This window comes from Euprymna scolopes, chromosome 15 (genome assembly GCF_053919585.1).
Source record: "Euprymna scolopes isolate OS-2025 chromosome 15, ASM5391958v1, whole genome shotgun sequence".
Classification (NCBI taxonomy): domain Eukaryota; kingdom Metazoa; phylum Mollusca; class Cephalopoda; order Sepiida; family Sepiolidae; genus Euprymna; species Euprymna scolopes.
The window spans coordinates 55,031,487-55,057,132 of record NC_136496.1 but is presented as its reverse complement, the minus strand read 5'-3'; the positions used below and the strand labels follow the sequence as shown (position 1 = coordinate 55,057,132).

At 35.1% G+C, this 25,646-nt stretch overlaps 1 protein-coding gene across 2 annotated transcripts in view; it reads right to left on the bottom strand.

Moving 5' to 3' along the window:
• LOC145293835 (GRIP1-associated protein 1-like) overlaps positions 1-25,646 on the bottom strand; it is a 690,744-nt gene that overhangs the window by 556,464 nt on the left and 108,634 nt on the right. For both annotated transcript variants that reach the window (XM_080140492.1, XM_080140494.1), the window contains exon 2: positions 23,209-23,275. In XM_080140492.1, coding sequence (XP_079996618.1) covers positions 23,209-23,275 — 67 coding nt within the window. The remainder of the gene's footprint in view (positions 1-23,208; positions 23,276-25,646) is intronic.

Sequence of the window (25,646 nt, the reverse complement as noted above, 5' to 3'; positions counted from 1 at the left end):
GCTAGGCACAGCTAGCACTCAACACTCCACTAGACACAGCTAGCGCTCAACACTCTGCTAGACACAGCTAGCGCTCAACACTCCGCTAGACACAGCTAGCGCTCAACACTCCGCTAGACACAGCTAGCGCTCAACACTCCGCTAGACACAGCTAGCGCTCACTACTCCCCGACAAAGACAGATCCTACTTAGAAAAAGTGGGGCTACATGGCTAGACACAGAAATTAATTTTTAAATTTCTCATTTAAAAACGACTTTACATACAAGTCGACTCAATCGCATTGTAATTCTTTTTAACAGCGACTACTTTTTCTTCAAAAACAAAATCGACTTGAATTTTACTCTCACCAAAAAAACTATCGTTCAAAAACGACACGATTTCATGTTAAATTCCGCATTGAAATATGACTTCTATACATACAAGTCATCTGAATCGCATTTCAAGTTCTTTTAACAACGATGACTTTTTCAAACAATAAAATCCGACTCGAATTGTACTCGAGTAAAATATTTTTTGTTTAAAAACGATAACTTTTTCTTTTTTAAAACAAATATAAGCGAATTTCATTCCAAATTCCACGTTTAAAAATGATGACTTTAATACAAACAAGTAGACCGAACTGCATTCCAATGCGTTCATTTGACGACGATAGTTAAAAAAATCCAACGAATCCCACTGGGATTAACAAACAAAAAGACAAAAAAGTCAGACTCACTTCATATCTTCAACCTTCGCAGTTTGACACGACTCATTCAATTCTCTCTTTGACAACACTTTTCAATTTTCAATGCGACTTTTAATTTTTCAGGTTCGACGCGAGTCATTTAAAATTTCCCATTTCATCTCGGCCACATCGGCTCCATATTTAAAGCCGAAATAGCTTCTAATCAAAAATAAAATCTGGACTCAATTCTCAACGACACTCTCCGCTCTAACCAGGTTCCATCCGGTTCTCGAGTACTTAATGGTTCGACTCTCTCAAACATCTTAACTCCCGGCCTTATATTATTTCATTTATGCAAATTAATGCGCAATCGAACCTGCTGATTCGTCGTCTTCTCGTGTCCCATCGCTCGGGTTTCAAGTTCGCACATGCAGCCCACCTCCATGGCTGCATTCACACTCAATTTTCACTCCAGTAATCTTTATTTATCTTAATGAGTTTCGAAATTTCTTTTAATTTTTTTCTTTCTTTAATTCTTTGAATTTAAAAAAAAAAAATTTTTTTTACTTTTAGCTTAACTTGCTTTTATATTTCACCATTTCGTTTTTTTTTTGTAATAAATGCTTCTTTCCATTAAAAACCGACCTTGTGTCTAACTCTGCCTTCGTGGGGAAGCAAGTAAATAGGAAGTAATATGGCTGCTGAAAAACGTTTTTCGACCACCATAAAAGCATTACAATACATTTAAACCCTGAAGATTTCCACCATGCACACTTGTTGCTCTAATTTAACTAGACACTACTTGGGTTTCAAACTTATAAAAAAAAAAAAAAAAAGTGCTTTAAAATAGTAAAAACACTAAAGCTTTTTTCGTTTTGGAAGGGAGGTTTCAGGCGCCCCTATTATCCCAAAGAACCAGCTATGTAAACATTTTGCAATATTTTTCAATAATTATTTTTAAAAACATTCTTTATAATCAATTTTTATTTAAAATTAAGAAATTATTTTCTAAAATATTTTGTTTATATATGTTTAAATTTTGTTTTTAAGTAAAATTAAGAAATTTTAAAAATATTGTTTATATCCATCTTCATTCAAAAGGGTTACTTTTCGGTAGCTTCACCAGTTGTTAACCTAAATTTTCCGAATGTCAGAACGAGGCTCGTCTGCCCGGATGTAAGCTTCAACGGTTTTTGTTATGATTTTATCTGTTTTTTTGGGGGGAGGGGGGGCCGGAGTTTATGTAATTATTAACAGGAAAATTGGTGCAAGTCAAAATGGAATTTGCGCTATTTTAAAATATTATTTTCAACTTTAATTAAAGTTTTACAATACCCTTTTCTTATTATTGTTTTTGTATTCTTTTGTTATTTTTATTTATTTTTTTTTTTGCCGGATTTAACAAACAAACAAAACAAAACAAAAAAAAGTTGTTGCTTATGCACTCATGTTACCGTTATTTTTTTTATGGCTTAAGTGCCTCGCGCAATGTTTGAAGAGTTTCTAATTGTTTTTCAAAGGAAAATTGGTGAAAGTCAAAATTAGCACTTGTGGCGATAAACAAAAATAAATAAAAAGCTTTAGTGTGTATGTACCTCTCATGGAATGTCATAGATCGAAACACAGTGAAATGTTATTTGGTGCTTGTGCACTTATTGATCCGCGCTTTTTTTTAAATAGTACTTTCAAGTTTAATTAAAGTTTTACAATACATGTTTTTATTAAATTGTTAGGTGAAAGTACAGAATACGTACACAAAACCCTCCCGTCTCCATGTTAAGAATGGCTTTCTAAATAATGTCATTATTTCAGCACGGCTCAATAAGTGCATCAGTACCTTTTATTTTCTTGAATAAAATAAAAACTACTTGACAAGAACACTACTGTTTTTGTTTTAATAATTAGTTTTTATTCAAAAATAAAAAATAAAAATTTCAATTGTTTTTCCCAAAGCTTATTGGGATTTTTTTTAATTACCATATTTTTCATGAATATGCTTTAAAAATGTTTTAAAATTATCTAATATTTTTTCACTTTTCATGTCATAAGCCTCTCTATACATGGCCTCATCGACATGAGACTATTTCATTTCTCTTACTGATCCCGATATGTATTTCAGTCTTCTTTTAATACAAGACCAGTAGGTTTCAATATTGTTGGTGTAAGAGCGGATCTACAAAATTTTGTGAATGGTTTATAGTCCCGTGAACATAATTAAACTTGAAAATAATATTTTAAAATATCAAATAGACAATAAACAATCCACTTTTAAAAGAGAAATTACGAGTTTTTTATATTTTATTTGCAGTTTCGTGTTAGGGGTGTCAAAAATTCCCCAAAAGTTCTGATACACCTAGCGCTGCTTGTCCAACCTGCAAAGGGCGTTTATTCCGAAAGCCGTTTTTAACATGGGCAGGTTAGAGGTGTTTATTCCGAAAGCTGTTCTTAATATGGAGAGGTTGGGGGTGGTAATTTCGAAAGGCATTTTCTTATTTTCAACCTCCCCACGACTTTTGGAATAAACACTCTTTGCAGGTTTAACAAGCAGTGCACATTGACCTTTTTTTCTTTTTTTTTTTTTGAGAAATGAATCACAGTCGCATTATCATAAAACAGAACTTTATAAAAAAAGAAAACAAAACAAAACAAAAGAAAAAAAAATGAAAATAATTTTTTAAAAATAAGTTATTTACTTTCCTCCCCACAAGAGCAGTTAGACACTAATGTTGTTTTAAACGTGGGGAAAACTAGTTCCCTCAAAAGATTTTTTGTTTGTTTGTTTTGTTTAACGGCATATCAACCCTTTGTGGGTTATTTAATGCTGAATCTAGTTATTTTGGGAATAGTATTTGATGTTGTATCCAGTTATTTTATATGAGATTTTTATTCTTCAAGCTCTTTGTATTTTCAATCGTTAGTTTGTAGCTTTTGATTTGGTTGTTTTATAGTGGATTTTGTCATTTTTGTTCTCTGCCTTGCAGAATGTGATTGGGTTTTGTAATGGGAGGGGGAAACGGGTTACAGTATTATTAAGTTCTGTATTATGAATGTAATTAGTTAGTCCAATTTCTACTGTACACTCTTTAACCCTTATCCTCAAGTGGCCTCTAAGCTTTGATAAGTGGTAAAAAAATTAAAAAAATAAAGTTATATTGTTGATAGTGTTTTATATTCAAATTGTCCTCATTCTTAAGGAAGGTTTCTTGGAGATAAATAACCCAAGGATTAAATTTGGTTTGCAACAATAAAATTTCATTGTAATTTGCCTTCAATCTACGGCAATTCCATTGGATTTTCTTGTTATACATGAGGATTTGGGGGGGGGGTTGAGGAGTAGCTTCAGTTTCCATGTCTTCTAATTCCGTAAATCTATTTGTAGTAGTAGTAGTGGATTCTGTTTGTGGTAATTTCTTTATATTATTTTGTTTTTTGGTAGATGTATTTTTTGTTTGTTTTTCAAGTGTGTTTTTTTCACCACGGGGAAGACGTATTGGTGACCTGTGTGGTCTTTCTTTTAACTGATTTTGTTTTTCCTTAGTTTCGTCTTTTTCAGCATCTGCATGACGTACTGGTGATTTTTGTGGTCTTTCTTTTGACTGACTTTGTTTTCTTGGTTGTTCTGATTTTGGTTGAGAATTTGTTTTATTGATAACGTTAGTTGATGATTTAATGGGATGATTAATTTTTGATGATATGTTTGGTTTGATTTCATTTATAAATTTGGGCCAGTCGTTTGGTCCCAATTGTAACAATTTGTTTACTAGTATTTTGTATTTGGAGTCTTGGTTAGTGATGTTGGATGATATACAACTTGAGGTGACTTGAGGGTACGTCTTTTCCTTCATGTATCCATCTACTATTTTCCTGGCTTCGAGGAAGGAGATGTTTTATTGACACTACTTCCTTTTTTTTCTTCCAGATTCTGCATGCTCTAGCATAAGCAGGATGGTTTTCTCCACAATTTGCACATTTGCAATCAAGATTGCAGTCATTGACAGTGTGATCTGGATCTCTCTGGCCACATTTGCCGCACACTGCTCGTTCCCTACATGCATCCTCATGGTGCCCAAACTTCTGGCATTTAAAGCACCGAAGTGGGTTTGGTATAAAGGGTTCAACTTTTTCAACGTTGAACCCAATTTTGATTTCTTTTGGAATAGTGGGTCTATTGAACTGCATAATGTAAGTGTTCATATGTATAGTCTGATTCTCTTTTTTTATTGTAATTCTTTTAATGTTTATTACTCCTTGATTTTTTAAGTTCTTTTGTTATCTCTTCAGTAGTGCACATTGATAGGTCTTTCGATTTTACTACACCTTTGGATGCATTCAGATTCTTGTGTGGATAAGTTGTGATATTTATGTTGTGGAAAGTTTTCATTCCTAGGAGAAAAGTGGCATGTTTTTCTCTTTCCACTTCCACCAGTAGGATTTTATTTTTTAAAGTTTTTACATTTTTGGGGGTAATATATGCCGATATAATTTTATGTATAATAAACGGTGATAAGTCAGTTATTTTGGTTTCTCGGTGGATTCCAAAACAATAAATTTGGAGGATGTTTGATGTAGTTCATTATCTGAACTATCTGAGTTGACATGTTGGTGCTTGGAGTTTTTATAATTGGCCATATACATATATATATATATATATTAAATTCATTGTTTATGCTCCCCACTGTGGCGTATATGGCTAGAGAAGAAGGGAAAAAAAAAAAAAAAAAGAAACATACCAGGTGTATCTGCATCGCTCTTTGGGAAAGAAGAAGGAAAGGATGGCCAGCGCATTTGTATACGCGAAGGGCATCTTGGGAAGGCAGAGTATGATGGGAGAAGCTATTTTTTTTTTCTAGATAGGAGGATATAAAAGCAGGGAAAAATTCCCTGGGGAGCAGAGAGAAAAGAGTCGTGAACATCTTCTCTTGAAAAGAATTTTGTATTGCTGACGTTCGGATTGTGCGGTGTGACATTGGTGGCGAGAGGCCAGATGTGGTCGATTGGAAAAGAAGACGGCAGAAACGTGCTGTTGTCGAGAGAGTGACTCACTCCTTCCCGAACCCCAAAACCGAATCCTGATTATAACCGTAGACCCACCCACCTCGGAGTCCAATATTGGGGCATGTTAAGGGAGAAACACATTCGCCTTGTCATGCCCGGGCTACATAAATAGTATACATGTTCCAAATGGGAGCCATGAGCACCAATAATCCTTTAGTTACACAATCCAAGTCATTTGTGGTAATTTCCGGCACTATACAGCCATGTCATGACTTTAATCATTTTGCACATTTGATCCTAGCCACCGTCTTCTAACACATGGAAAAGAGGGGAAAATATGTATATAGTTTATAGTGGTACAGGGTAGAACTGTATTTGTTACGGTTTAGAGGCAATTCGTAGAAAAGTAGATGTGTTAGGGCTTGACGTAACTAGCCGATTGATCGGATCGGGCCCCTCCGACCGCCCGTCTAGCCTTGTACGAGGCCAAAGTAGAGTGTTGCAACTGATATCTTTAATTTCCCTAGATATCAGTTGCTCAGCCACCAGGATCCTTTTCCGAGTCATTACGGATTGCCACCCAAGGCCAATAGGTGGCCCCTTTGAGTGGCTTTTACTCTCTGCAGGGGGACAGTCGTTGTATTCTAATGCCCCACCGAGGAGGTTGGGAAGTAAAGAAGGAAAAAAAAGAGGGGGGAGAAGGGGAAGGGGAAAGGGGTTTTTGTTTTTGTTTTTTTAGAACATAATTAAGTTTTACAAAAGAGAATAGAAAACAAAAACAGAAGTTTAATGTAGGTGCATTTCGTCTCAGGAAGCCAGTAGACAGCCTGATCTGGTAGCACCAGTACCCTCAAAAGAGGCACACGGGATTGGAAATATTGCTTCAGTCTTCAGGGATTTATTCTACTTTTTTAAAAATATTTTCTAGTGTTACACTGCTATTGTGTTACGAAATTCAAATTAAAAAAAAAGGTAACTTGTAAAATTTAATTTAAAAAAAAAACTCTTGGATAACTAAATTCGTTTTGTTTTTATTTCAGTAAAAGAAATAAACTTGTTTATTTATTTATTTTACAAAGATTTTTAAAAAAAGTGTCCCACTGAGTTGAAAAAAAGTCTCAATCTTTAAGAATTTGCCAAAAATAAACGAGACCGTGACTGTGTTGTTTTATTGTTTGTTTTAATAACATTTTTTGCGCTGATGAATTTAGTATACCACTTGTGTAAGAGGGAATATTTAATAAAAAATCGGGAGTTTTCTTTATAGGTATGGACTTGCACAAAATATTTGACAAAAATCTCTCGAAACTTCTGAGTAATTTGTTTTGTTTATTACAAGATTGTTTTATGTTATTTTACGCTGACAGATCCAGTCAATTGCCTGCGTCGAAGTTGCTTTAATCAGCAGCAATGGCAATTTAGTCGTACAATGATCGTACATCATTTTTAGTCGTATATATTTAGTAAAATATTTAACTGACGCTTTGTTCTTTTAGACTTCGGTCTATTACTCTCTCTCTCTCTCTCTATATATATATATATATATACATACATACATATATATTTGTATCATTATTCATCGGACTACTGTTCTCATCTTGAGTGTGATTTTCACAATGTTTCGGTCGATATAACCTCTGACCCTCTTCAGGTGTATCTTGTCAAACTCAGGAATTTGGATGGAATTTTAAGCGGAACCCTTTATTTACTTCACAGGGGTAGCGTGCTCTTGTTCCATCAGCCATGTCTGGATAGAGGTCCTAAGTAATTCACAAATGTATATTTCGGTTGCCTACACTGAGGACACCACTCAAAAACTTACCACAGTTTGTATACCATATATGAAGGGCTTGTCTGAAAAACTTCAACAAATATGTGATCGATATGACATCAGGACAGTATTCAGGAGTGATTCAACTCTCCGGAAACAGCTTGTGAGAGTCAAGCCCCCTACAGAAAAAAATCATGACTAAGAACTGTGTATATAAAATCCCATGTAAATGTGGAAAACTATTCAGAGGAGAACATGTCGTCCATTGGAAGTACGGTTAGAAGAACATCAAAACGGCGTAGAACGTGTAGAGACTGAAAAGTCAGATATAGATGACCATATCTGGAAAGAAAAGGGAAACCATCTACCACTATGGGACGGAGCCTACACAAAAAAGTGTACTGGCAAGAATTCCATTCCATAAGGCAGAAGGAAGGGGAATCAGTTACGGACTTCGTGGCACGACTTCGATCAGTCACAAAATTCTGCGACTTTTCAGTGACTTGCCCAAACGTGATATGATGCGGTTGGAAAGTCAGCTACTCCAACGATATGGTAACAGGACAAATGATGGCAGGGCTGACAAACCTGGAGCATCAAAGCAAGGTGCTGTCGGAGGCTGCGACACTTACGACACTGGAAGAAAAATTTAACAGGCTTGTCAGCCTAGAGATCACAGAGAAGTCTATCCGCCATCTCCATAGTAGTGTATACCCTACTACAACGAGCATACACAGGTCGGGCTGCAGGCAGCGGCCTCGGAAAAACCAGACTGTATCAACTCCAAGAGACACTGAACCCTGTAAATGCTGTGGGAAGAGCTCACCCCCTGACAGCTCAAAAGGACGAGGGGGCTGCCCAGCAGCGAAGATGAGTTGTCACAATTGCGGCTTGACCGGACATTTTAAAAAAGTCTGCCGAAAACCTAAACAGAAGTCCAGCAACAGATCTACAGCGGGAGTGGTCGGAGCAGAATCCAGAACTTTCACTACCCAAAGACATAAAAAGGATTGTAACCGGATGATTTGCTAAGATGGGCAAATAAAAAAGAGAGGTGAAACCAACCGGACAAAACCAAAGTCCAGGCCACACCTTATTTGGAACAAAAATAAGTTCCAAAGAGGTGCTCTTGATCCAGCACCAACCCTGATGGTAGAGATAACTCCGATTCCAGAGGCTCATGCGGAATTTGGGCACATCTCCATAGGGCCAGCTGGCCTACATACCCCACCGCATTCATGCAATCTAAGACACTGGGGCACAGACATGCTCTAGCGAACCAGAAATCCAAAAAAATTCTGAAGTTTCCAGACAAATATCTGGTACCAACGAGTCACTGAATTTGGGGAATCACAGAAAACATATTCTAAACATAAAAGGTGTGATATTTGCTAAAATCAGAGTAGGATTATGGGAAACACGTCAGATTATATATGTATCAAAAAATACATCAGATTTTTGCCTGTCCTAGTCAGCACTAAATGACCTTGGTCTGGTACTAGAGAACTTTCTATATCCAACTTCCCAGCAGAACATAGCAACTAGCGACGAAGCCGAACAATATCCCTTTTGCCTCTACGGAAGAAAACAGACCCTGATTGAAACGATGGATAAAGGAGCATTTTGAGTCCAGTGCATTCAATGTATGCCCACATCAACGGCTGCAGGCGATGAAAGGAAAACCTATGGACATCAGATTCATCCCGGGAGCCAAACCCTCAGTTGTTCACACGCTAATCCCGATACCACACCACTGGAAGAAAAAAGTTAGACGTGGCAATGAGCATCATAGAACCTGTACCAGTGTGTACACCTACAACATGATGCTACACAATGGTGGTTGCACCAAAAAAGGATGGGTCACCGAGGTGTACGGTAGACGTACAAAAGCTCAACGCCGCCACCCTACATGAAACCCAGTCATCGCTGGTGCCTGCGAAAACTAGAAAAACAGTCTTGGTTGCATGTAATGGCTATCATAGCCTAACCCTCTCACCATCGGCAAGAGATGCAACTACCTTCATCACGGAATGGGGTAGATACCATTATCTTCGGGCACCACAAGGATTCCAAGCATCAGGAGACGCATATACATGCAGGTTCGGCAATATCACAAGATGTATAGATAACACGATACTATGGGACGACTCTATTGAAACAGCATTTTGGCATACTATGGAGTACATAAATAACTGCAGCAAAAATGGTATCATATTCAACCCCCAGAAATTTCACTTTACAGAAAAAGAGGTGGAATTTGCTGGGTTCTTGATAACGGAAGACAGGATAAACCCTACCAAAAAAATGAGTGAAGCAATATGGAATTTTCCAACACTAAAAAATATAACTGACATAAGATCCTGGTTTGGAATGGTAAACCAAGTAGCCTACACTTTTTCTCAGCCTGAAGTAATGGCCCCGTTTAGGGAACTGCTGACAACAAAAAATCGAAAGTTCTACTGGGACAGCACACTCGATCGAATCTTTGAAGAGTGGAAAAGAAGAATCACAGAAGAGATTGAGAACGGTGTAAGAACCTTCAAAGTGAATAGACCAACTTGTTTGTCGACGGACTTCAGTAGGATAAGCTTGGAATATTGTCTTTTCCAGAAGCACTGCAACTGTGCAACCAAAGCTGGACCGAAGTGTGGTGAGGACCACTGGAGATTAATCCTGGTCGGCTCCCGATTTACTAATGACGCAGAATCCCAATATGCACCAGTTGACAGAGAGGCATTGGCATTAGTTTACGGACAGGAAGCATGCCGTATGTTCGTTTTGGGATGCCCAGAGCTGTTAGTCACGATAGACCATAAGCCTTTGGTGAAGATCTTCTCGGACAAAGCCCTGGAGGACATAAAAAACCCAAGACTCTTCAACTTCAAAGAACGGTCCTTGATGTACAAATTTCCAATAAAGCATCTCACTGACAAACTCAATGCGGCACCAGATTGTACATTGAGATGCCCAGTAACATTAAGCCAGGAGGAAGCAAACGAAAAGGACATCACACAAACCATGGATAGTGCCATAAGAGCATCATTTAACTCCACCTATGAGCAGCACTCCAAATTAAGGGCAATAACATGGGACAAGATTGTGTCAGTAGCTGCTACTGATGAGGAATGTCATACCCTCGCCGAATTCATACGAAATGGTTTCCCTAAATCTCAGCATGAACTGCCGGAGACAATTCGCCAGTTTTGGCATAAGAAAGAAGAGTTACATTGTTTGGAAGGGGTGACGATAATGGAAAATAAAATCCTTATACACAGAAAACTATGTGCAAAGGTACAAGAATCATTCGGTGCATCAAGGCATCAATGGAATGTTGGCAAACTCCAGACAATGGCTGTTTTTGCCAGGACTGGATGCAAGCATTCGTCAGACTTGGGCCCAGTGCAAAGTATGCAACCAAATGGCTCCGTTACAACCTAGGGAACCCCTAATGCCGCCATCGAACCCCGAGTTCCCATTTCAGAAGACAGTGACGGACTTTTTCGATTTACGAGAGAAGAACAACCTAGTATATGCAAATAGATACACCGGATGGGTAGAAGTAACTCTGATGTCGTCCAGGAATGCCAAGGCCACATGTGATGCCCTACGAACTGGTTCTGCACGGACTGCGTCCCAGAAGAACTGTCGATCGATGGTGGACCACCGTTTGTCTCCAGTGAATATAACCGATTCCTAGATAATTGGGGCATAAGGAAACGAACATCAGCATATTACCCTCAAAGCAACGGGAGAGCAGAATTGGCCGTTAAAATGGCTAAAAGGATCCTTATTGATAGCACAGCCAATTGTGGTCGCCTATGCCATGACCGGGCAGCTAAGTCCCTACTGACTCATCACAACACCCCGGTACAAGACCTACATATGTCTCCAGCGATGATGCTCTATGGTTTTGTGATAAAGGACCATCTTCTAGTGCTCCAGGACCGATATTGAATCCATAAACACTGGAGAGAAATCAGTCGTTATAGGGAAACAGCGATGACAAAAAGACACTTACGGAATGAAAGGGAATATAATCAGCGATGGGCAAAGACAGGAAGGGTGGTGGAAACACTGGGTAACTGGCAGTATAATGTACACATCCATGGGAGTAACCGGGTAACCCATCACAATCGCAGATTCCTCCAAAGAATAAACCCTGTGGTAGATACCTGGAGCCACCAAGTATGCTGGATACCATAGACAACCTAACAGAGCTCAAAGTACCGGGACAATGGTCCTCCACCTATACGGATCATCACCAGTCCAAAACATTCAACACTGTCAGAACAGATGGAGGTGGATGGCACAGCTTCCCTTGAGATGATGGAGGTTGAAGAAAACCAACCGGTGCGTCGTAGCAGAAGGATGACACGACCACCCAGGAAACTATCCCCACAGACATGGAGCACGTCACACAACTACTCCAGAGCTTCAAAACATTGGACCACAATGTGAGTATCTTGTGGCCCTGAAAGGAGGAGAGCGTGTAGAGGTGGAATCGAACCCAAGATGCCCAGTTACAAGACCGGAGTGGTCTTGATGTCACACCCTCATAGAAGTAGACTCACCCACTTGCATGAGAGGCAAGAGCAGGCTACTTAAAGACATTCCCGGCAACAAGTGTGTTTCCAAATATACGTCGTCTTGCCGACACTTTACATTAGCAAATAGATGTAAAACGATTAAAAAGGCAATAGGCAAGTTATCTCTTAATAAATGACCAAGAAATAAAATAAATTAAACTCTGCTTATCAATGTTAAATCTGCAAATGAGATTTATAACTCATTCTGGGACATTTTCAATCTTATGTTTTAAAGAAACAATATCCTAATAACGAAAAAAAAAAACTGTGCTTGTTTCATTTTTAATTCAAAATATTAAAGAATCAGTTTGGAATCAGAAATTAGACTACCGATACTGATTCCCCAAAAAGTTCCAATTTTTCTGATTCCCGATTCTGATTAATTGTCCCAACACTAATATATATATATATATATATATATATATATAAAATAAAGGGATGGAGGGGGGTGAAGGGCTGGTTTGAGAAGCAAAGGACTTCGTTGAGGTGCAGAAATCGCTTTATTTAATGTAAAAATCTGGCCTTCTCTAGCGGTAGTCACCATAAATACGATTTAACTGTTTTTTTTTATCTTGAAAACAAAATAAATGAAAAGTTAGAGATATCGGAACATTCCAAAAAAATTAATTTCAAAAGTGGGCTCATTTTTACAAACAATAACTTTAAATTATATGGTAGAACAGTACTATAATAAACAAATGGAATTTGCATGCAAAAGTGTTCAGACAACTTTCTAAACAGAATGGCCACTAAGAAGACATACACTCACTTGCCAGCAAATAATTTCCCAATGGTAAAGTGTTTATACAAAGATCGATCATAAACAATTAGTTAACTGCCTGCTGGTAAGCATCCAGAGTGCCTCCTATTCAAAGGAATGATTAACCCAATCTGCTTGACCCCACACAATCTGCAATAACACAATCTGCTTGGCCCCACACAAGCAACAGGTCTAGGAGATATCGAAGAGGGATGAGTTTCACATCCAACTTTGCATTTGCCATTTATAGGCTTAAATAATCAAAAATTAAGTTTACATTAAATGTCAAAATAACTTGAAAAATTTTCTGTCTAGGACGTCTCTTTCCGAAGAGTTGACGTGGTCCAATATTAGAAGGTTGAGTTTCTGCTCTGACCCCAAGAGGAAAAGTCTTCTTTGGTTTGTAACACTAAGAGTTTGTTTGTGCAAAACAATGATCGGCTAAAGAAACAAAAAGCAAAATTCTCTCTTGTAAGTAGTCCACTCTGGATTCAATCATGAGTCTTCCCTTAATGGATGATATATGCGGCAATTATTCTTCGACATGGCAAACTAAATCGCACACTTAGCATAAATCAGGAGTCTTCAAAGTTTTCAAACAGGGACTTTTTAGAGATACGCAGGCCAAAATAAAAAAATGGATGTGTTCTACACTGTTTAGTTTTGCTTTTTAGTGAAACTGGTTTTCTGAAACCTCATTCTTTTAATCATTTTCTGAAAAAAAAGAAAAAACACCACCATTTTCATAGATTTCCACTTTAAAAATTTTTCCAAAATATTTTTACATTTTCCATAAGAGCTGGATTAAAGATTTTGGCTGGCCAAATTAAAGATTTTGATGGGCTGAATTAAAGATTTTAGTGGGACGGATCTGACCTGCAGGCTATGATTTGGAGACTCATACCATAAATGGTTAGTGCTTTATCATAAAAACCAGCTTCGAAACCGAGTAGGTAATGCCTTTTTTTCTTCCCTACAATCTCTTTCCCACAGAAGAGATGTCTCTGTTCTATCGTTATTTTCATGACAAGTGCCTGACTGAACTCCAATCTATGGTTCCCCCTTGCCAAACTTTCACAAAAAACACTAGACTAGCTACAACCAATATCAACAATTTTCTCCACTCTATCTGCGCCTAAATCTAAATGAGGATTCCATGAACAAAACTTCTTTCCCAGAACTGCCCATCTGTAGAACACTGTTCCACTGGCCTGTTTCCCAGTTGAATACAACATGGTACTGGTAGCCTTCAAATCCAATGTAAACAAGTTCTTGTTGAGCCATCCCCATAAATAATCAAATTCTACCCAATTTACACAACGATTACTACACTACCACCTAACATTCATTAACCCTTATCAAAGCCTGAAGGCCATTCGAGTATAAGTAGTGACTCCCAAGTAAAAAAAAAAAAGCATAGGGCCTTAGTCAGCCAATAATTGCAAATATATAAGTATTTATAGATTCCCCTTACAAGTGGTGGTTAGTCGTCACCTGCTGATAAGGCAATTTCCCCTCACTGCACAAGAGTGTATAGACTGAAGCCAGGTTTGCACAATCTCCACCCACACTTCTCCTGACCTGGCATTGCTTGAACCCACTGACAAAGAGATGTTCAAAATAACTGGAAACAATGCTGGGATAAACAAAGAAAGACTGATGCTATCTCAGTTTTCCTTCTAAACTTGTTGCAAAGCAAGGCTTGAGAATCTAGTTTATCCTGCTATTTAATCTATAGCTGGAAAGAGGATATATGGATCATACCTTTCTCATGAGTATCTTATTGAAAGTGATTCAGAAACCCTGCACAAACTTTAACCTAGAATACTGAGTCAACAGTCTATACCATAGCCACTACACCACAGACAGAGTGTTTCACTGTATCACAGGTCTTTTGTCTGATTAGACGTGCTTCAAGCAAAGATTGAAACTCGGCCACCTAGTTGACAGTTGGTGATTCTAATCATTCAGCCATCAGTCATAAGGTATGAGTAAGCAGAATCTCAATGTTTATATAAAAACTCAACAAAAAAAGAATGCTTCATTGGTTTTTACAAAGAGCTTTGCATTACACACAAAATTCTTACAATAGGAATATACAGATCAAATATATGTTCTTGCAATAAATTAGCATTACCAACAAATTTGTATATCATTTTAAAATTTAAAAATAATTTTGAATCCTCTAGCTATAAATGTCTAGCTGAACTAAAGTTTAAAAGGCAATTATCAGGTATTATACGTCTGTTGTGCCCTTATCTTAAAGAAAGTTTGTTTTCTCGCATGATCAAGAATTAAAGGGATCTATATTTGTAGGAGTTGCTTTAATATGAGGAAGTTTTAACATGGCATAATTATAATACATTAATCCAGAATTCAACTTTTCCTATATATGTATCACCTCAACTTTGCACAAGCACACGAAAAAGAGAAGAAAGGATATAAGAATCTGTTAGAACCGATACTGCAAAAGTTGATTCATGCTCTGAGCTAACTTCTTAAATACCATAATTACTAGCAGAATTGTCATGTGTACCCTCCATCACTTCTATTCATCAATATTGAATATTAATGTGAAAGAACCATTGACCGTCTATTCAAAAGTCAAGCCTGTAGACAAGTGTTAAGGTCACGTCACAATAAGCTGTCATAATTCTGTAGCTTTCTAAGTAGAACAATGAGAGAGAGATTACAATAAAACCAGAAATAAAGATCCTCTTAAAGGCTCATCATCATCAACCTGATGCACAAATCGTAAAACTATTTGGAGTTTATGACAAAAAAAACAATGTCAAGAATGAAAAATATGAAAAATAAGAAAACATGAATAGAACCAGCAGAAATTCCATGGTTTATTCAAAACTAAATCTAGATCATAATTGAGGATTTTTGTCTGTTCAAAACTACTATTTTTAAAACTAGCATTACCTATTAAGAAATTAATTATTTTGACTAATAAAGTAATATGTTTTGGGAACAATCTGCTTGATCAGATAAAAAAAAAAAAAAGCAATAGAATAGAACATTTGCAAGTGGAATTATATTTATAAATGACGGTTAAAAGAGAAATTGAGGCATTTTGGGGGTGAAATATTTAATAGAAATGAATACATTAATAATGTAAATGTTCTGTCAGTTTTTGTTTTAGGGGAGCAAGGGGACGGTTTGGTTATTTATGATATAGCAAGTCTTTTGGGATTATTTAATGCAAAATAATATATTTGAGTACAAATTTTTACACATTAAATCATTAATATTTTCAAATATTTAATAAGTTTGACTTTGTATGCTTGTAGAGAAATTTGTTTTATAGTCATATATTTTTTAATCTGTAATTCATCAATTTTATTTAACTCATAGATACCTTGACAAGTACTTCACTGTCAGAGTGAATGTGAGAATTATAGTGCCTGAGAGGAAATCTAAACATACCAGTCAAGGATACATTCTCGACAATCAGTTCAAAAGTATGTATAATTCGGTGCAGGACCACCTTCTCAGACTATACCTTCTTTTATTGAGAAGGGGCTAGTTTATTGTTAATCACTTAAGGCATCCCTACAACAGAATACTGACAGAACATCTCAGGTATTTTTTGTGGTAGGGTTACAGGAAATTTTCCGGGAGGTGGAGGAGCTTGTCATTCAGATTAAGGTTAATCATATATGTTCAAAGGTGAGCTTATCACTGATACCTAGATTTAGTGATAGGGGAATTTTTGGAAAAATATCAAAAGAATTTAGAGTACTAACTGCTCTAAAAGGCAAGAATGACCCAGAAATGGGGGATCATTATACATCAAATTTATATGCGAAAATGATTCCCTAAATTTTAAATTATTTTTGTCATTTTCTCCTTTTATCCACCAAATTTTTTTAAGGGCATTCACATAAAATCGCCTAAAAAAGTAGACTCCTATCTTTTTTTTTTTAATTGGCAGTTAGGAAGGCATTTATAATTACCATTAAAGTTCTAAAGTTGAGTATATTCAAAAACGAATATTTCTTGAAGAAAATCACAAACAGCATTAATTTGAAATGCAAAAAAAAATAAAAATATTATTTGGGATGATAGGTTAATTAAAAATTGCTGTTACTAAAAGAGAAATCAACATAGACTTATCACTTTAACTAATTATTTTACTAATTAATTTACATTCTGCTATGAACCAACTAAAAACCAGAATTGCTCCATAAAAATTAAATCTTTTAGCATCCCAGCACATATTTTTTTTGTGTCAACACAAGAATCTTTTGCTCTTTGGCTGCAAAAAAATCCAGAACCTGTACAGAACAACTGAAAATGTTTTATCTCCAGGACTTTTTCTGAAATTAAACAAGGCTTCCAATTTAAGAGGTTATGGACCTAACAGAATTACTTTACTTCAATATATCAGAATCAATATTCAAATTGTGGTAAGTAAAATTTTTAGGATATTTATGAATCAAAAAGTTACAGAAGGTAATTCAGGCACAACCTGAAAAAAAAAAAAAAAAAAAAAGAAACTACCCTGAGTTTATTGAAAAGAATGCAACTGTCTTTGCAGAATTAATATAGGGCTTAGATAGCAGAAGTCTATCTCTGGTACAGTGAGAAGCCCTGGATGATGGCTGCAAAGCATTGAACCTGTTAAGAGAGCATTATTTATTGAAAGGAAAACCCAAAATTATCTCTATATACTGAATTGACATCTCTAAAATGTAGGGAAGCTGAGAGGATTACAGATTATATTATAAGGGCTGAAACAACAGCAAATTCATTAAAAATGTCTGGCAAAGTTATTAGCGATAGTTTGTTAATCTCCATGGTATTAAATGGTTGTCAAGTGATTTTAAGCCGTTTACCACCATGATAACCCAGAAAGAAAAACCCACGACTTTCAGTCAATTCAAGGTAGTACTTAGGAGTTACGATAAAAACTGAGAAAATGATCACAGAAAAAAACGAATCTACAAATATCATGAAATTTAAAAATGCCCACTTAAAAACACCAAAATTAAATTATACCTTTACTTTGAATAAAAACTGCAACTTTTCCAAAAACAGTTTTTCTCCTAAAAAAGAATGAACATTATTTGCTATAATTGTGTGTGACCCAATCAGAATTTCCAATGTAGATACAAAAATTTAAAAGGGAACTCTATTAAAAATGTGGGGAGCTCCATTAATGAACATACATTTCTATTTTCATGTACGTTTGACGCTTCAACAAACAGTAAGAACTTTCTTGTCAATGGTGGGGCAACGGCACATGTAATTACAAAGGAATCGGATTTTATCAATTTTGATCTCAGAGTCATTTTGTAGAGCAAGGCAACGGCAGTTAAACAATATCGTTTTGAAGAGAGGCGATGCTAAAATCTCACTAACGAATAATAAAGGTGAACTTTGTTTCTATATTCTGGAAAATGCTTTTCTAATCCCAAAATTTAAACAAAATATATTTTCTGAAGAAGCAACCATGAAACAAGGTGCAAATATAAACTTTAGCCCCAATAAATCAAAACTGGTGTTCCTGAATGGAACTGTATTTGATATTAAAGAAAATGGAAGACTATATTATCAAAAATTGCCTGCCAAGATTTACAGACATTAGCGGATTATTATAAATTTTATTGTAATGCATGCGGTGTTACTATGTGTATCTTCATTACGCCCTTATATTTCTTCTATTATCCAGGTACCCAATGAACCCTTGGTCATTGCGACGCGCTTAAATGTAATCTGTACTTATCTATAACCAAGGGTTCCAGAGACATCAGAGATGGCACAAATCAGCTGCACAGCCCCAGCCACTATTAATGGTAATCTGGCATTAGAAGTTCTCATACTACTGGCAGGTGTGAGAAGTTTTCTAGCTTTGAAGTGGCAGTCTAGCTTCTTTGCAGAAGACTTCACAGCATTTCTTATGTAGTTATTCCACATCGTGTTGACTGAGAATGTTATACCAAAGTTTAATTAGCAATAGACATGAAAAAATTAAAACTGCTTAAACGTTTCTCAATAATGGCATACATCGAAAGAGCTTGATGATCTAAGAAAGAATCTTTTAAACTTGTTAAAATCTGACCAAAAATAAAGAAGGTATCAACATTTTTGTGTTTAGCACATTTGGATATTTTTCCCATATGTGTTCACATTTTTTACACTACTTTTTCAATATGTGTTCACATTTTTTACACTACTTTTTCAATATGTGTTCACATTTTTTACACTACTTTTTCAATATGTGTTCACATTTTTTACACTACTTTTTCAATATGTGTTCACATTTTTTACACTACTTTTTCAATATGTGTTCACATTTTTACACTACTTTTTCAACATGTGTTCACATTTTTTACACTACTTTTTCAATATGTGTTCACATTTTTTACACTACTTTTTCAATATGTGTTCACATTTTTTACACTACTTTTTCAATATGTGTTCACATTTTTTACACTACTTTTTCAATATGTGTTCACATTTTTTACACTACTTTTTCCATGTGTTCACATTTTTTACACTACTTTTTCCATATGTGTTCACATTTTTTACACTACTTTTTCTATATGCGTTCACATTTTTTACACTACTTTTTCAATACGTGTTCACATTTTTTACACTACTTTTTCAATGTGTTCACATTTTTACACTACTTTTTCAATATGTGTTCACATTTTTTACACTACTTTTTCAATATGTGTTCACATTTTTTACACTACTTTTTCAATAAAAATGCTATATCTTATGGAGTTAAAACACAAGAATAAGTGATGAAATTTTGTGAAAGGGTCTCCTGCTCAGGTCAGCAATTGACCTCTGACCTCATCGAAACTGTTGGTCATGATCGTTTATTCTGCCAGGAGGTTCTCAGCATCTCAGGTGTTGATTTCTGCTGAAAAGCAAATAGCTTCGCATGCACGCCAGAAAAAGAAAGACAGACTCAGGATTTCTAACTTAATTTCATGAAAGTTACAAGTTTTTAGATATATACATCGTTCAGTTCAATTACACCAGAAAACATCAAGATTCTCCCAAAATCTTATTCTTTGTTCTCACGATGGCGGTGGTAGTGACGGCCGGGGTAAGGGTGGTATCTCTTGGAGGTCTGGATTAATCTGCTCAATTCAGCTCGGGTATTCGCTCTTATACTAAGGTAACGGGGTGGGTCTGGCGATCTGCTAAACCAATCAGAGTCTGACACGCTTCTGGGAAATCCCCAGATCTAATTTCCATGTGCGCACTTCCTCGATTGTCCGTAGTTTATGAATCTGGGACCAAAATTAAATCTTCACATGCCCTGAAGTTGACCCCTTATCATATCTGAAAAAGTATCTAAAGAATTTGAAGTATAACCTGCTCTAAAAGATAAAGCGGGAAATGGGGGATCATTATGCATTAAATTTATGTGAAAATGACTCTAAATTATAAATTATTTTTGTTGTCATTTTTTTTTCCTTTTTCCATAAAATTTCTTTAGGGTATTCACACATAATAACTTAAAAGAGTAGAATCTTCTTTCTTCTTTTTTTTTTATTGGCAGCTTTAAAGTCATTTATTACTACAATTAAAACTTGAAAGCAAAGTATATTCAAAAACCAATATTTCTTGAAGGAAATTCTATAATCTTTTATAGAATTTCACAAACCGCATTAATTTTAAACAAAAAAATTTTGCATTCAAAATAAATATAATTCACAAAACGCTTTCAATAAATACATAAAATTAGCTGAACATTCAACTCCCATTCCTACCCAACTTTGTCTGAAAAACAATACTTAGACAAAATATTTAAAGTTATTTTTAAGTCTTGAATTAAGCATAGCCTTACTTTTGAGTGTAATTTCTTTGTTAAGGTAAGCAATAGTATCACAATTCAACTACTCAAACTAAATGAAGTCAATTTATTCTACTGAACTACACAGCACAGATATTTTTTTTTTTTACATATTCTGTCTCTGCCATTATGTCTTTTGATGATCAGTATACTGAATCTCAGCTAAACATAAAAATGACAAAAAAAAATTTAAACGTTAGATTTCTGGTAGGTAAAAGGTAGAGTATTTCTGATTCTTCTTAACATTCAATTGTTGAAATATTTGTACTGAAGCAGAAAATGTGTCTCATCACATGGATTAGATTTTATATTTCATACAATTTCTCGTCAATTTCATGTAATAATCACAAGAATCATGGGGAGATCAAATTCTGCATTTAAAATTCCATTTCCACATTTTGCAAATCTTAGTTTACTTTTTTTTTTCTTATGGTATTTTAACAGCAGATTGCATTAAATTAAAAACAAAATTCAAAGTTTGCAAAAAATAGCAGATATCCTAAAGAAAAAAAATATTTTGCTTTTTATATCTCTCCCACTTCAAATGTGTAAATCTTTGATTACATTTATTGGATTTATATTTCCTCCTCTTTTCACTTTTTAGCAATGATTGTTTTCTCAAAAAGTCAATGACCTTTCTTTGTTTGCATATGTAAAAATATGTTCTTAACTGGGTTTTTTTTCATGTGGCAAAAGAAAAAGAAATGAAAACTTTTAAGAAATATTATTTACTAGCATGCGTTGCTCGGGTTATTTATTATTTATATTATATTTATTATATTTTATATCTATAATTTATTTTATATTTATTATTTATTATATTATTATTATTTACTAGCGGACGTTGCCTGAGTATGTTGCGGTGGTGTAGTAAGGGTAGGAATAAAAAGCAGCCATTGCTGGGGGATCATCAGGGTGGAGAGAGGTGTGAAAAAAAAGTGGTAGTAGGCTGGAACCTGTAACGCGAAGAAGAAAAAGAAGGTGAGGTTTTAAAAAAAAAAAAAGTGGTAATAGGCACGCAGACTCGAACCAATAACATGAAGGAGAGAAAGAAGGTGAAAAAATGTAATGTGTTAGCCAATGTTGCCATCGCGCAAGCAGAAGTTGCGGGTGTCAAATTTAAGCATAGTCAATCAAACGTACAATGATTTAAATGCTTTTGGTATTTATTTGCTTCCCCAGGAAAGCAAATTAGACACAAGGTCGTTTTGGGGAGAAAAACCAACTCCCGCAAAAAAGGGGGCACACTGGCAGTATACAAAAAAAAAAAAAAATAGTAATTGTCTCAGTATGAGGGGTTTCCCCTACTTCGCCGAGGACCAATTAGTGAAGCATCAGAAATCCCGGCCCGAAAGCCAAGCTTCTTGCTTTTTCGAACAGTTTCGCTTTATACGAAAAAGCCAAACAAACACCTGAGATGACACCACAGTGGGAATTTTGTTTAACTCGATCAAAAAAAAAAAAAAAAAAAAAAAAAAGAGATGGTGTCCGTTTGCGAATCAGAGATATTACAATCTGGGAAGTATGCAAAAACTTCTTGCGGAATCTAACCGATGTGAGAACCCCGATGCAAAAAGCCTTTTGCGGACATACACAAACGCTCGTGGCCATTTTGCCTTTTATACATTAGACTAGCATGCATGCCCGGTGTTGCCCGGGTGTTTAGAGGTGTACATGCATGGGGGAGGGGGGTAAATCAAAACAAAATGGGCTGTTTAAATATTAAAAAAACGATGTTAAACAAAAATAAAAAACAAAATAAACAGCGAACATGCGAAAACAAAAACAAAAACAAAAAAAAAATCGAAGTGTGTGTGTGTGTGTGTGTGTGTGTGTGTGTGTGTGTGTGTGTGTGTGTGTGTGTGTGTGTGTGTGTGTTGGGGGTGGGGGTAAAAAAACAAAAAAAATCGAGGTGTGTGTTGGGGGGGGGCGTAAATTAAAAAAAACGATAAACTTCTTTAGAAAATCTGAAAAAACAGCGTACGTAATGGAAAAAGAAAGAACTGTTTCAATAATCAAAAAAAATCAAGGTGTGTGTTTAACTTGTTAAAAAATTCACGAACGTGAAGCAGACGATGTTAAAACTTGTTAAAAATATTGGAAAAAGAAAAAAAAAGAAAAAATAACCTTGTTTCAATATTAAAACTTTAAAAATCGAAAAAATAGATATCTTATATCACAATTTGAACTCACAACCTTTAGATAATGACGCTGCTCTTTAATCAACAGAGCTAAACATATGAAAATTAAAGAGTACAATATAAAAAATCAAACGATTAATTTGTCATTTATTATTGAAAATTATACTTTAAAAGAAATGTAAATTATATTTTAAAAGAATTCTATGATCAATGAAAACCTATGCCGACTACTGTGCATCTGTTCTATGAAAATATTTTAGTTTAGAGTTGTAATTTTTAATTTTAGTGCAGAGGGAAAAATTTACCTTGAATAATTTCATTATAAAAAAAATTGAAAAAATTAGGACTATCATTTTCCTTGGTTTTCCATCAAACCCAGCAAATTCCCTAATTTTCCAAGGAATTTCTTTTAATTTTTCCTTGATTCCCCCTAACATATACAAACCAATGTACGTCAAATTTTCATACCTCGTTCTTGGCGTTTGCATTTGCTATCAAGTTCATAATTGTTTGTCCGCAGTTCCAAAAGCTGGAGCTGAAAATGAAAAAGTTAATGTTAGAAAAATAAAGGATAAAGTTTTCATATAAAGAATGTAAAATTTATATAGTATTTACATTAGTGTTAATCTTTGAATAGTTTGCAAAAGTAAAGTGTTTTAATCACCAACTCCACAGTACTGTTTCTATCATGCATTAGAATTCGTTTTTTAGATTTTATCAAATACAAATCTGAAATCGATTTATCACCTGTCGATGTTTTATCAAATCAAATCACAACAAACAGTTTAGAACCTTTTCTTGTAGCTGCTAACTAATAACCAATCTCATCTTCATACCCGCAAAGACTAGATTTTACATAGAGAAATTAGTATTTCCAAATGGTCACACACCCTGAAATGAGTGAAATCATACAGAAGAATATTGCAAAGTAAAATTGAATGTGTTGGAGACACAGAATCAGTTTTTAAAATGGCAGTAAAATCTTTTGCTAAAGAAATTGAACTCTAATTAATGAGCTAGAGCACTAAAGCCAATTAAGAAATAAAATTGAACTCTAATTAATGAGTTTGACAACATTAAAGCCAATTAAGAAATAAAATTGAACTCTAATTAATGAGTTTGACAACACTAAAACCAATTAAGAAATAAAATTGAATTCTGGTTGTTTCGTTGTTTTTGTTTTACGGCATATCAACTCTTTTCAGGTTATTTTAATGCCGAATCCGGTAATTTTATTTTTTGCAAGTCGGTTTCTATTTAACCCATAGTTGGGACCCTAACAGGTACTACCACTACGGGTCAGTGCGGACCTGAGAGCAATGGCAATTAAAGGGCGGCTCCACACTCCCCAGAGCCTGCAAGCTGGGGCCTCACCATCGGATATAGTTTAAGGTCATATCCAGGAACTAAAATTGAATTCTAATTAATGAGTTTGACAACACTAAAGCCAATTAAGAAATTATATTGAACTCTAATTAATGAGTTTGACAACACTAAAGCCAATTAAGAAATTATATTGAACTCTAATTACTGAGTTTGACAACACAAAAGCCAAGAAATGAAAGAAAGACAGAAATAAAAATGTTTGAAGAATGATTTCTTGGTTTTTAACCATCTGCACTGAACATCCGTGTTCTACATAGAAAACAAAATGAAAAAGAAATCTAATGACTTCGTTGTAACAATTTTTTTTTTTCTCTTTTCTCATGTGTGTATATGTGGAGTGGGTCATACGGTTTTGTCTTTAGAAATAAATGGATACTTATTTGTGTAATGAGGCGCTCATTTCAGACAAAAAAAAACAAATTATTGCATATTCTGATCAATCAAATGACAGATGAAGAAGAAATCGGGGCATAAAGATTGCTTATCTCTTAAAAACGGAACAATACCAGAGCTCAACTAGCAGTTAAGCAAAAGCCATTTTCTTTGCAATGAGAAAATTACATGATGCAGCAAGTTTTGACTTGGAAGAGGATTTTTCTTTCTTTTTTTTATTTTGATACTTTGTTCTAAATGCAAGTAACTTATCAATGAAAAAAATTCAAACATTGTATATCGATTTAAAAAAAATAGTACAAATTGGTTTTATAATGGATACAAATAAAAAGAATAAAGATCAAATTGCAGATCTGGTTCCTGAGGAAGCCAACATATACCTACCATGACTCATCCAAGTATGTAAAATTAACAGAAAGAAAAGATTATGAAAAAAAGAAATACATATTTCCTGTTTGAGTAGAGACCAGGATTGTAGAAATATACGGTTCAATTTTCCTTTTTAGTACAAAAAAGGTTGAAACCAAAAAACGGCAATTAGTTCCTGTGAGACAAGCGGGAGGTAAAATAAACACAAAAATCGAACAGAGTAAAATTGCGAGAAAGAACGAGACAAACACTTCCAAAGGAATTTATTGAAGATAGGGAAAGAGAGATTTAACGAGAAAAAAAAATATATTCGAAATTAATGGAGTTGGGAATATTTTTAACATGCAAACTGAGGGAGAATCCTGTAACAGAAAGAAAAGGGATTAACGACAATGACCAGACTCCATGGCCACGAGGAAAAATTCAATCTTCTGCTTGACAGAGAGGGCAACAAAGTTTTGCACTTACAAATCTTTTTTTTTAATCTTTTTTTTGTTTTGTCTTTTTTTCATTTTTACAATTTATGAGCGTTACATTTAGTCCAAATGAGTTCTCTTATGAGGGAAGAAAGTTCCAAATAACAAATTCAGTTTTTCGGTGCTGGGCAACACATTCAGTTTGATTGGGTTCCTGCGTAGGAGAAAGAAATTCAAATAAATTCATGGTTTTTCTATACCCTTTTTTTTTTTCATATCATGACTGTCGGCATCCATTTTCGGTTTTCTAAAAGAGCTTTTACGTGGTATTAATTCAGATAT